The following is a 12,392-nucleotide window of genomic DNA, read 5'->3' on the forward strand; positions in this document are numbered from 1 at the left end:
AATTACCCACACAATAATTTTATGAAAAATATCTGCCCTGAAAAAAGTAATTTTAAAAATAAAAACAAAATCCAAAGGAAAAGCTTATCTGGAAAAAAAAAAAAAAAAGGGAACACTTCTTGGGAGAAGTATTTAACTATTCTTTAGGTTACTGAGATTTTTCCAGAAATATGATGGTCTGTAGCTTCATCTCTCCTTTCCCCAAACTATGTCTTTTACCTGGCATTACCCTTAGGCTTAGACTCTTAGCTGAACCAATGAGTTTATACTAGAATGGGAAGTTTTATTCTAAAGGAGAAAAAAAAAAATCTGCCCCATTGATCAAAAAGGGTAAAGAAAGATTGCTTCAGGAGCCAACCTATAATCCCAGCACATACCCATAATCCAAATGACTGGAGGGGTGCTGAGGCAGGAGGATCACAATTTCAAGGCCAGCCTCAGCAACTTATTGAGATCTTAATCTACTTAGTGAGACTCTGTCTCAAAATAAAAAGGGCTGGGAATGTAGCTCAATGGTGAAGTGCTCCTGAGTTCCATCCCCAGTTAAAAAAAAAAAGCCAAACCCTGATTCAGTTCTGACAGTTCACCTTCCTCATCTTAGATATCCTGTTCACTCCATGATGCAGAGCTTTTACTATCTTTATGCCATTATAAGGTAGGAAGTTGCTAATGAGGAAAATGGGCAAATCTTCACAACTGTAGTTTCTACCACCCATTTACTATGTCCCAAGGGATTATGCGTATATTTTAAATAGAAAACAGTTGAAGCCTTTCTGTTGTTGGGAAGTTTCAAGGAGAAATCTGCTTCCCAGTATCCATATTGATTAAAACTTTTGGGATCCAAATGATGTCAGAACCTGCTCTAGGGCTCCAAGCCACTTTGCAGGTACAGGTCTGTGTTATGGACAGACGGCCTGGGCAGTCTGCTGGAAGCTAGCAATGGCTCAGAAATGTGAAAACCGTGAATGTCCCCAAATGTGTGGAAAATTACAGTATCCAATTTTGTTTGTTACGAGAATGTTTTCTTACCAAATTTGGTTGAATACATAAGAATTTTTTTTTCTTAATAATAGAGGAGAAAAAATAGACTTGAGTGGAGAACACTAGAAGAATCTTTTGGTAGAGGTTACTGCCACATTTGGTGGGAGTTTGAGACCAGCTAGCAAAGCCATTAGAGTGGCAGAGCTCATAGCTATGGAAACTCTTCCCATGCCAGATATCAAGGAAGGCAATGTCTCATTCCTCAGGTGCAGCCCATGACACCTGAGTGAAATGCTTTGGGTTCGATTAGGAAATGGAGCAATGGATGAGCTGATTTTTCTCAATAAAAAATATTAGAAACACAGAGTCCCTTCTTATAATTTTCAAAAAAGTTCAGCCAAATGGTACAGCCTTGATACAATAGTTAGCTCATCTACATAGCTGACCCATCATTTTTTTTTTTTTTTGCAGGTTTCAGGTAAATGTGGCTACAATTTATTCACCTTTTCCAGTGACAGACATTGAAGGCAAATGTCATCATGACTTTAGGCAGGGAATGTAAAGTCTCTATCTACTGAAGAGAAGACTTCCAGTCAGTAATAGTTGTATAGTAGTACAGATTGCTTACTATTTCCAGAACCGGGAGATATCAAGCACTGGGAGGAAATTCTAGGTGAATGGTTCAAGATCAGGCAAGAGAGATCAGAATTAGCCAAGTTTCTTTTAGTGTGGCCCAAAAATCCTAGAGATGATTCTAACTACCAACATGGTCAACGAGGCCCTATTTTATCCCGTTTTAAATGTGGCTGTTGGGTTCTATGGGACAGAGAAGAAAAATTAAAAGAGAAAAAAAGATTGTCAGAGAACCAAATATACAGTGACAGATTAAACCGAACCACACAGTATTCCTGCCATTCAGTAGTGAGTTCCTTTTTTTTTTTTTTTTTTTTGAGGGAAGACAAGAGAGAGTTCAAAGACAAGGAATTCCTTAAAAGGCTGTGCCTTGTTAAAGGGTGATCAAGAAATATACAAACAGAAGATGTTTTTAAGTACTCTAAATAAACTGTTCAGCTCTCTCTCAACTGGCCACGGAGGTAGATGCAGCCTCTGAGTTGCTGCTGGGAACTAATGGACCAAGCGCTGCAGGAGACATCATTTCTTCCTGACATGGCACTGTTTCATGGAATGTGATCCAATTTTATTGAGCACCATTGGTGAAACCAAAAGGCTAGCTGAAGTTCAACTCACTTTCCAGGCACTCAAAGAGCAGTGAAATTGTGTGATACTCCTTTCCCTTTTGATGAATCTATCTGGAGAGAGGAAAGGTAATTCCTGTTGATAAAATTAGCTGCTTTCTGGTCTAACCACAACCCCCTCCGTGGCTCCTCCTCTCAATGTTTCCTTGTCTGACCTATTTTCACCCATTTTTGCAGAAATGCTCCTGCCATACTCTGGACTGTGGAAAGGGGGCCTCTTGGGCTTCACCTGTATAAGAAAGGAAGATGAAGGTGCCTGAACTGGAGCTATTGACCGTGAGCGCAGCACCATGTTTGTTCACATATTCATCCATTGCAAAGAAAGAACAAAAGAAAAATTACTTGAAGCCTAATACCTTATACTCAGCCTCAGACCCAAGAACTTTATTTCCATTTTCTTTTTTAAGCTAAAATGTTATTGAAAACAAAATTTTCTCAACTAGCTGCTTCGGAACAATGTACTGTATTATGAAGCTCCAAACATTTTAAATGTTTTTTGAAATCCTGACAGGACAAAGTCAGTCCCCCACTTTCTCCTCTGAATTTTGAAACTGAAACCATTTTCTTCCTGTCCCAGGCTTTCCTGCATCAGGACCAGGCTGTTGGATGGAAGGAGCCGCATGAAAGTGCACGAGAATGAGAATACGGAGACGGCTGCGCTGGCACTGCAGATGGTGCTGCCTTAGCGAGGGTCTCGCTTCTGCTTCCAGGGTCCCTGCTGGGGCAGCCAGCATCGGGCCAGGCCAAACCAAAACAGCAGGAAGAATGGCTGCACAATGGGTCTTGAACATGCTATTGGAATAAAGGTGCAACGAGAACCAAGTCCCTGTGCATTCTTAGTCATAACCGTGGGCAGAAGAACCCCTTCGATTCCTCCCTTTGGTATTAAATAACAATTTAAAAAAAGCTTTTTAGAAACAAAGCAAATACATGGTGGGACTGGAAATGTTAGCCATCCCAGGTTAGTTGTCCACTGAAATCAGTCTCATCCCTAGTCATAAATAAATAATCTCTTTCCTGGTCTGACTTCCACGCCAGGATCAATATCTCTTAACATCTTACTTATTTTATTACTGCTTTTGGTTTTCTGGGACTGATTGAAAGTTGCTCAGAGGAAATCTTTGGTTTTGCTTAAGTGTCCGTGACATTTAATCATGACTTTCCTTGCAGTTTAATTCCAACCAGTCAATCAGTTAATCCACTTCGATTGATTCTGGGCTCTCCGTTATTGGCTTGCACTCATTGGGCATCCGCTGGTGTCGGCTCAGCTGGGTGGCCTGCGTGAAGCTCCTCTCACACCTCTCGCACCTGGTGGAGGCAAGAGAGAAAATTGAGACCAGGGAGCGGGGCCTGCAGGGTGATGGGCTTCCTCTCATCCTGCCTAATCGGAACAGACACTCCAAAGTGGCTTCAGATTTTACCGGCTCAAGAGGTTTAATTGGTGGCTCCTTCCAAGGCCTGGATGCCTGGGATGGGACAAAGCCCGTCTGATGCAGAACAGAGGGATCTGTCAATAGGCAGGGGGAAGGTGATTTCTCCAGAGAGCCCTGTCCTGCTGCAGCTCTGATCACTGTCAGTTCAAATAGATAAAGAACAAAAAGAGATTTTTAGGAGTGAGCCATCAAAGCAGCAGCTTGTCTGCAGTTTTCTGCTCCGTAACCCCAAAGAGAAATTGATGACAAATAGAATTTCACCTGCTGCTAATTTAAAACCCAGAATTCTACTCCCCTCTGCACAACAGCCAAAGAACGATCATCTCAGAATTTGGAAACTAGTGGAAGCAATACATTAGTTTGCCGTTGACTAACAGGTACCGGATGAGGAGGCTGCATTTTATTTTTTTTTCAAAAGCTAGTTTTAGTGTTATAGCCTAACCCAAATTTAGGATTAGGACACTTTACAAAATGAGGGTTTATGGTGGTGGTTGGAAGACTTAGAAAAAATGGGAATCAAGGGTTACTTGAGTGATTTAAACGATTCAACCCCACTGAAAATACAGTAAAAATAGTGTACATGTGGGCCACAATTAGAGGTCCGTATGTCCAAGAAGAGCAAACTGGCTTCATACTTCAACCATATCTACTCTCCTTAACTTATAAAAAAAAAGAAAGAGATTGTAATTTGGAGACCCTAGGTGCATTTCCATCTCCCATACAAGCCTCACTTACTAGTTCAATGGCTACTTGATCTATAGAAAACAACACACACACACACGAAACCTGATGGAGGCTCCAGTGTTTCCATGGCTACTGTTCCTGGCTGATTGTGACAATGTGTACACACACCCCTTTGCAAGTGAAATGTGGCAGCAAGTTGGGCACAGCAACTTCCCCATCACCACCTTAAACATCTGGGCTGCCCAGAGCACTGGCACAGCCCCTGCCAGGGCCTAGCAGCCACCTCAGTCATCCCACTAATGTCCTCTCCTCAAACCTCTGAAGGAAAAAATATTCAAGAGGAGCTGCAGATAGTTATAGATCACAATCTCCAGTTCCTAGGTCTCTATGCTATTGGAGCTGTGGCAAAAGCCTCCACGAGGAAGTCCCTCTGCCCCGTCACAGATCAGGAAGCCACATGTCTCATCCTGTGGGCTGCATTCCCCCTTTCCTCTTTACTAGTAAATCATAGAAAGTGTCCTGCCACAAAAATAATCTCCTATAGAAATAGACCATGCCCATCCGGTGTGGAGTTCTGGCATGTCTGTAAATGCTGGGAGGCTGGGGCTTCAGCATTTACTTGGATTTTCCAGACTCGTGTGCCAGCTGAGTGTGTCAGAATGAAGAAGTTGTGTTTCTTTGATTGTCTTTCGGGGAATATTTTTAGCAGCCTGTTCCACTGTTAAAAACTGCACTGTGATCTTGACAAATGTATAATGTCAGCTTTAATGTATCAGACCTATCAGCTCAATGAAAATAACTCAGAAGTATTGATCACCTAATGATTTTGGGTGTATTCATTAACGTCCGCGGGCAGCTCATCCCCTCTCCAGAGCTCCTGGAGTGCTGATGACATGTTAGCAACCACTGATTGTTTATTAGAAAACTGATTAGTTACTAGATTAGTGTGTCAAAATATACTACCTTTCAACTACCTGACAAACTTTCAAATTATTATATTCCTTTTTTTTTTATTTTGAAGCTCTAGGATCAATTTCAAAGAGAGCAAAAGAGTTTGAACAATTGTGAGGAATGACACTTTATCTGGGCTATGCTTCTGCCCCCCTAATGTTGTGTATGAAAATATGAAGACTTCACAAATGGGAAGCTTAGTGCTTCAAATAAGGCAAAAGTGTATGTGACATTTAAATGCTTACAACAATGGAGACATTAAGGACAGAGTTATGCTTTTCTCAAATGTTTATCTGAATGTCTCACAGAGACTTACATGCATGGAGCAATTTGTTGGAATAGGAAATCTTTTTTTGATCTGTAGTGTGCTTGCAAAGATGATTCCTAAAAGATCATCTCTAGTACAATCTTCCTACCAAGTATGAGAGAAAATACATGCAGATGTGTTGAAACTACCTGAATTTAGATCCTTTTCTCAGTGGTTTCCTCTTCTTAAGGAAAGTGGACTACTAGAAATAATACCTATGTGGATTGAGAACTATAATATAATTTGTATATTTGAGGAATTAAAGACAGCTAGATATAAAAATACCTTGCTTCTGGGAAGTCAGAGCCAGATTATAGGTGAGTTGGCATTTATTACCCCTGAATTACAATCTCATGCAAGGGATAGGGTTCCAGCATTTGTAAACCTGGACTTCATGGAATGTAGCAGGATAAGGAAAAAAGACAGACAGACACAGAGGATAAGCCCAGAGGAGAGAAATGCTCTTGCACACAGGGTCTTCCTTATTGTGCCTTCACTTGGCATGGGTGCTGATTTTGCAGCCTTGAAGGAACACACAAGTGGAAAGTCTTGCAAGTATTTCAGCAAAAAGAAAGTACCCAACTTCCTGCTGGCATGGGAGTCTTAGACTTGATTTCCTTTTCAATTTGAGATTCTCCTTCACTCAATTGTGCTGGTTGATTGGATTATATGTACTGGGAGCTTAACAGATGATATAAAGTTCTGTTACACAGAAAACATGCAAGAAGATTTCTGTGCATCTGCAATATGTCACAAAATACTTCTTGAATTGGACCAAACTGCACATATGTGTGGTATGCTCAATGCATATTTACTGATGATTTGCTTGGATTTCGTCTAGATCTTGTTCAACTGTTAGGCATCCTTTGGAATTTCCTTTGATTTTTCTTTGTACTCGGCCAAACTGCTTTATTTGAGGCAAAATATAGTGGGGATTATTTCCACTTGCTTCTAACAAGGATGAAGAACCCCTCTGTGGACAGTCCTAGGCTGCTTGTGCAGCTTTCCAGGCTCAGAAGCCAGGCAGGCATCAGGCAGCTCAACTGGGTCCTCCCAGGCAAAGCAGAGTGGAGCTGATCAGCCCACCTGAAATCTTGAGACTCTGTGTTTAGGAAGAAAGGGTCCTCACTATAAAGAAGATTTTCAGACTGCCAACTTACTTCCCTCCCTTTCTTCTTTCCTGCAATAAAGTGCTTGGCTATTGCTGTTAAATGAAATGATGTCTTCTTTTTGCTCCTCGTTCTCCATAAGTTCCAGTCTCACAGAACAAACTGAAAGCCAAAACCTTCAATATGATCTTTGATTTTTTTTTTCATTTTCCTATGTGCTCTTATATGTCAGAATTCTAAGTCTACAGCCTAGGTTAGCTGTCAGTAGTCCTGTGATCTACTTCGAACTCAGGAGATAGATTCTTTCAATGAGATTTCAACTATGCAGGTTGTAAGAAGCCTGGAATGAATTCTGACCTCTTAATGCCAAATCTTCTCCAGCCTTCTTTGGATGCCAGTGATCTTGAACTGTTTCCAAAACTCACTGCTCAGATTTTAGAACTTGGAAATGGCTTTCTTCTGATGTGGAAGGCTCAGACTTGGCAAAGGCCCCTGAGTCCAGGGTGGGTGGTACAATTTGGGGACTGAGCCATTTGGGTCATCTAGTTGGAAGCTGCTCCGGGCATAGGGTTTAGGGTTGTGTATCTTTACAAGATTCTTCTTTTCTTCAACATTGTTTAAGCCAATACCCATTAGCTGAAGTAGTAAAATTAACCATCCTGACGAAACCCTTTTTATTGACTAGTATGCAACAAAAGTTTTTTTGAATGTTTGTTTTATAAGCTTGTAAAAGGATATCTTCATAATATTTACATATGTCCACGGGTTGGATATCCATGGGCTGTAGTTGGAAGATTCCCAAAACTCCCTTGGGATAGTTCAATTCTGAAAGACCTGGTTGTATACACTAAAGGATTTAGCTTTCCATTTCCTAGACGATGTTTAAACCTTGCACTTTCCAAATAAGCATACACTCAGCTCTTATGTGGAAATATATATTTGATAAAGTAAAATCCCCCCCCAAAAAAAATTATAGCCTGTGGCTATCTTGATAAGAGTGGGAACAGAAGGAACTATAATATGTATATTGAATGGTATCCAACAACCCTGATTGTTTTCTTGTTTTTTTTTTCTTTTTCCCAGATGAAATTAGCACAAACAATACTGTTGGAAAGAGGAAAAGATGTAATTGCTAAATCCTTTCAAATATTAATTCAATGAATGAAAATTAAGTTAAGATGGCAACTCTATTGGAAACATGACAAAAACAGGATGTTAAAGAAAAAAAATTGAGTGGAGTCAACAAGGTTACACATAAGTAACACCTTAACATTAATAGAAATCTATTTCCCATTTTGACCCTGGAACCTCTTCAATTAATTACTAAAATCTATTTACACAGCAACAAGATAAAAATCAATCTGATTCCTGGCTCTGTGTCTGTCTGACTGCCTGTCTAATATGAGGGACCAGAAAGATTCTTGGATCTCCTGCACCTCTGTTTTTGAAAAGCTCTCTTGCTCAAAGGCACAAGAAACGTGTCCTTGTCACTTTCCACCTCCAGGAGGGTACTGAATCCAGAATCTGTGAAGCCCCTGGGCATCAGGCCTCAGGGTGATGGCAGAGTCCACCAGGCAGGACACAAACATCAGTGAGAAGGAACTCCGGCACCTGGGGTGAGCCTTTGGTGCCTCAGGGTGATTAGAGAAGGGTTGCCATACTTCAAGCCCAAGTCTAGGCCCCATCCTGCCCTTAGACCATGAGCAAGCTAGGCCTATGTACACAGACAAAAATTACCAAGATTATTATTATTTTATTATTAATATCAATTAAATCAATAAAAATAGTTAAGAATGACAAATTGAGGTGACTTAATCTTTGGGGAGGTGACCAAAGGTGACAGGCTCTTCTGAGGTCCTCTTTCACTGGAAGACTACTGAGGCAGGGAGGACCCAGACAGACCTGCAGTACTTGCTACTCTAAGCTCTGCCTATCAGTGTGAGCACAACAACATGTCCAAACAGCAGATTCAGCGGGAAAATCATGGGTTACAGGACCCTAGGAAGATGTGGTTGAGAATGTGCAAAGGGAATGTCTCCTATGGACTGGATTGTTTCCACTCTTACTTGAGCTTGTCCTACAGAAGGCAAATAAGGCTGCACATCTATGCACTTTTAATTTTCTTTCTCAAAAGGGGAAGCCAGAATGGCAAATGAGTAGAGAGAGATGTAAGAGGGATGCAGGAAAACAGTTCATTGAAGAGACAGTTAAAATTGCTTTGAGACCACCAACCAGCTATGTGTGCAGGTTCATTCTCCCAAGCCTTTCTACATGCTATTTGAGCTAACAGAAATACCTGTCTCCCCTTTATGTCTGATAAGCTCCTACTCATCCTTAAAAATACATCTGAAGCATCGTCTCCCTATAGCATTAGCTATTCCATTTCTTTGCTACTTTCAAACATTATACATACATGTTTTATTGCTGCACATTTCACCCTGTGTTTGTTGATTAATTGGGCTTCCTCTTAGAGCATGAGGTTTTCAAAGTTAGGGTGGGAGGGAGCTGAGACTCATTTACCTTTGTATCTCTTATCCCTAGCTGGACACCCAGTTCAAAAGTAGGTGCTCAATAAATATTTGTTGAATGAATAAATATACATATTTGAATGAGTGAATGAATAAATGAATGAATGGATGAATGAAGGAATAGGTCCTATAGCATGATTCAGATGCCCACTGTTTTGATGACTGTGTTATATTTTGAACCCATCATCTTATTTAATTGCCCTGACTTTGCCAAAGCCCTTAGAATTTTGTTTTACCTCTTTTGATGTTCCCTCAAAAACTCTTTGAATCTTCAAAAAGTCAACATGCCCTGTGCTTGTTCTGCTTTTATTGTTTAGTTTTTCACCAACATGATATTTTTGAGCTTTAAGTCACAGTTTTTGGCTACTAAAATAGAATCGAATTCCTTAACACATGACAAAGAGGAGGAAACGGTTCATCAGAATCCTGAAGTGTTCATGTCCTCCAAGAGAGAATCACTCAGATATCCTAAATATAGGGTCACCCTTACGGTTATAACCGTAGGGCTTACTGATGGCCATGAGTGCTATGTAGCTCCTGGATAAAGTTTAGACACACAGATCCTCAGAAACTGGAAATATTCAAATTACTTATTCAAACCTCCTTATTTTACTGATGAGAAGACATACACAGAAAGATCCCCTTAAATATAAGGTAACCAAAATTGAGCCAGAACCAATATGGAGGCTTCTCGACTTTATTTTCCAAAGGCCAGCCACTGTCCAAGGAGATTTTATGCAGTCTGGACATTGACCTTCCAAATAGCCTTCTTCTTGCTGAGCTGGGCAGTGCTGTGCCAACGCATCTGCCAGCTCTCAGGAAAGGCTGAGAGGAGGAGGAGCAAGCCATTACTTACTTGAAGGGTTTTTCTCCAGTGTGGGTTCGGATATGGTTGTTGAGGGTGGTGGCTCCGGCAAAGGCACGGCCACAGTAGCCGCACTTGAAAGGCCGGTCACTGGAGTGAGTGACCACGTGGTTCCTCAGTTCAGAAGGCTGGGAAAAGGACTGGGAGCAGTGGCCACATTGATAGGGTCTGAAACAAATAAAGACACTGCCTGGTCATTATTTTCCATGTTGGTCAGCAGGAATCAGCATTATGAAACAAGGACCCAAAGCTTTTTGGTGGTATTTCATACTTTTTTTAAGACAGAACACAGAGTTTTGGCCTCTGGGTCCTCACTACTTCACTTGTTGCCACAGGAACAAAATTCACAGAGCTGTTGAGACACATGAATTCCCAAATGAATATTTCCTTCCAGTATTAATCATACCATTTCAAAATCCTCTACTTTCTTGTCTTTATCTCCTTGCAGGCAAATATTAGTGTATCTTTGTAAGCCTTAAAAACACAGGTTTCATTAAACCAAATATTACAAGAGAAAAATCTGTAATGTCTCTCATGCTTCCCTGGCATTCTTAACTTTTCCAAATGCTTTTAAATCAAATCAATTATCTAGTTTCATCTTTACAATAACCCTCTAGGATAGGGAACGTGGCTGTTTTTATCTCCAGCAATTCAGAAAACTGAAAATAAACTGTCCTTGCAGGACATAAGCAGTTGATGCCAAGATCATTCTAGGGTTTGGATCTTATTCTAAGTGCCAAGTAAACATGTGGGCAAGTGGGCAAGTTGCACACGCATTTTAATAAATACTAACCTATCTTGGAATCTAGGTATAGTACAAGTGCTGGTATCACACAGGTGAACACAGATGTGCAGCATCCAGATGCGTCTCTTTGTAAAAGAAATCCTGACTTCGACCTCCTAGCCCCCTTCCAAATATTTATCCATTGAGTCTTTTTCTTGAACCTTGGCTCCCTAGTTTAATCTGGTCACAAGGAATGATTTATAGCAGCAGAGAAATGACAGGATGTCACTATGCTTGCAGAAAGATGACTGTGATGCAAAAGCAAATGGAAGGAAGTTGTGACAAATACTTGATAATTAGCAAGATTATCAGAGCACATTCTTTCCAGCTCATGAGAAGTAAATCAATTTTTGGTTTTCATAAAATAGATTAAAATTCTGTCTTCTCCACAGAAGTTCTTCTGCTTACTTAAGCAGAATCTGGTGAGTGATATAAAACCTGAGGAGTTTTCCCTGTTGGAAGCTATTTCATATCATTCCTTGACAGGTCTCTAATTTGTTTATCAAAATTTTTGTTCAGAAAATTAATTTGTCATGAGGGATAGTAACAGCTCACTAAGCCCTGGTTTGTGGTGCAGACATTTCTGGCTACATTTAGAAAGCCAATAGCAAAAGCAGACATAATTGTTCTACCTTTAGCAAATGCATAAACCCCAATGATCAGAAACCAAAATGAAGGACTAGGAGACAATGGTGACCGAGCATGTACAACAGTTCAATTAAGTGCAAAATAAAGTGTACCCTCTCATTTGTCAAGTGAAGTGCTTAATTGTGGCTACTTGCCTCACTGAACACAAATACTATTATTTTACCCGGCTTCAGCACACTGAACACTGATTGTAGAATTTTTTAGCTTGATTAATAGTCCAGGATTGGTCAATAACTCAATACTATACAATTTTAATTACTTACATTTAGAAATCTATCTAACTGCTCTCAAACAAGTTTCAAAGAAATATATAAGAGTCCTTGGTAAGGAGTTTATCAATCCTGACAAATTACACATGCATTTTATTACAATTATAAAATGATGCTTTGAAAGCCATTAAAATTATATGCAGATAAAAATGTCCTGTCAAATCTGCTCTTGGTAGTAGATGCTAACCTTAAAAGAATTCCTCAAAAAATAATTCTCTCAGGGATAAATTCTTTTAAATGCTACTGAAGATTATAAAGAAAATAATATATTAATATATGCTATGTCTACTGACAATTGATTTTTTCTAATAGTGAAGGAACCATTAACATTTATTAGCCTCTGGTTATCTATTTTTAATAGCTATCACTATAAACAATAAGCCACTAAATAAAACCAATTAATCTTTTTTTTTCTAACTCTGCTGTCAAAAGTTGGGGTGATTTATTTCCCACAGTCAGAAGTCAATCCATCCTTTTTATGTTAATAGTCACAGTGGCAAAGATTTACACACAGAAGAGCAGAAATGACCACAGAGAGGTCTAGTTGAATTCTTATATCAAGGTAATACCAATGAAA

General features: G+C 39.9%; 1 protein-coding gene across 1 annotated transcript in view; it reads right to left on the bottom strand.

Moving 5' to 3' along the window:
• Positions 1 to 2,592: 2,592 nt before the first annotated feature.
• Prdm6 (PR/SET domain 6) overlaps positions 2,593 to 12,392 on the bottom strand; it is a 99,340-nt gene continuing 89,540 nt past the window's right edge. The window contains exons 7-8 of the mRNA XM_005330880.4: positions 10,106 to 10,282; positions 2,593 to 3,545 (exon numbers count right to left, since the gene is read on the bottom strand). Of these exons, the coding sequence (XP_005330937.2) occupies positions 3,431 to 3,545; positions 10,106 to 10,282 (292 nt within the window). The 3' untranslated portion in view covers positions 2,593 to 3,430. The remainder of the gene's footprint in view (positions 3,546 to 10,105; positions 10,283 to 12,392) is intronic.

The sequence above is a fragment of the Ictidomys tridecemlineatus genome, chromosome 1 (assembly GCF_052094955.1).
Source record: "Ictidomys tridecemlineatus isolate mIctTri1 chromosome 1, mIctTri1.hap1, whole genome shotgun sequence".
Taxonomy (NCBI): Eukaryota; Metazoa; Chordata; class Mammalia; order Rodentia; family Sciuridae; genus Ictidomys; species Ictidomys tridecemlineatus.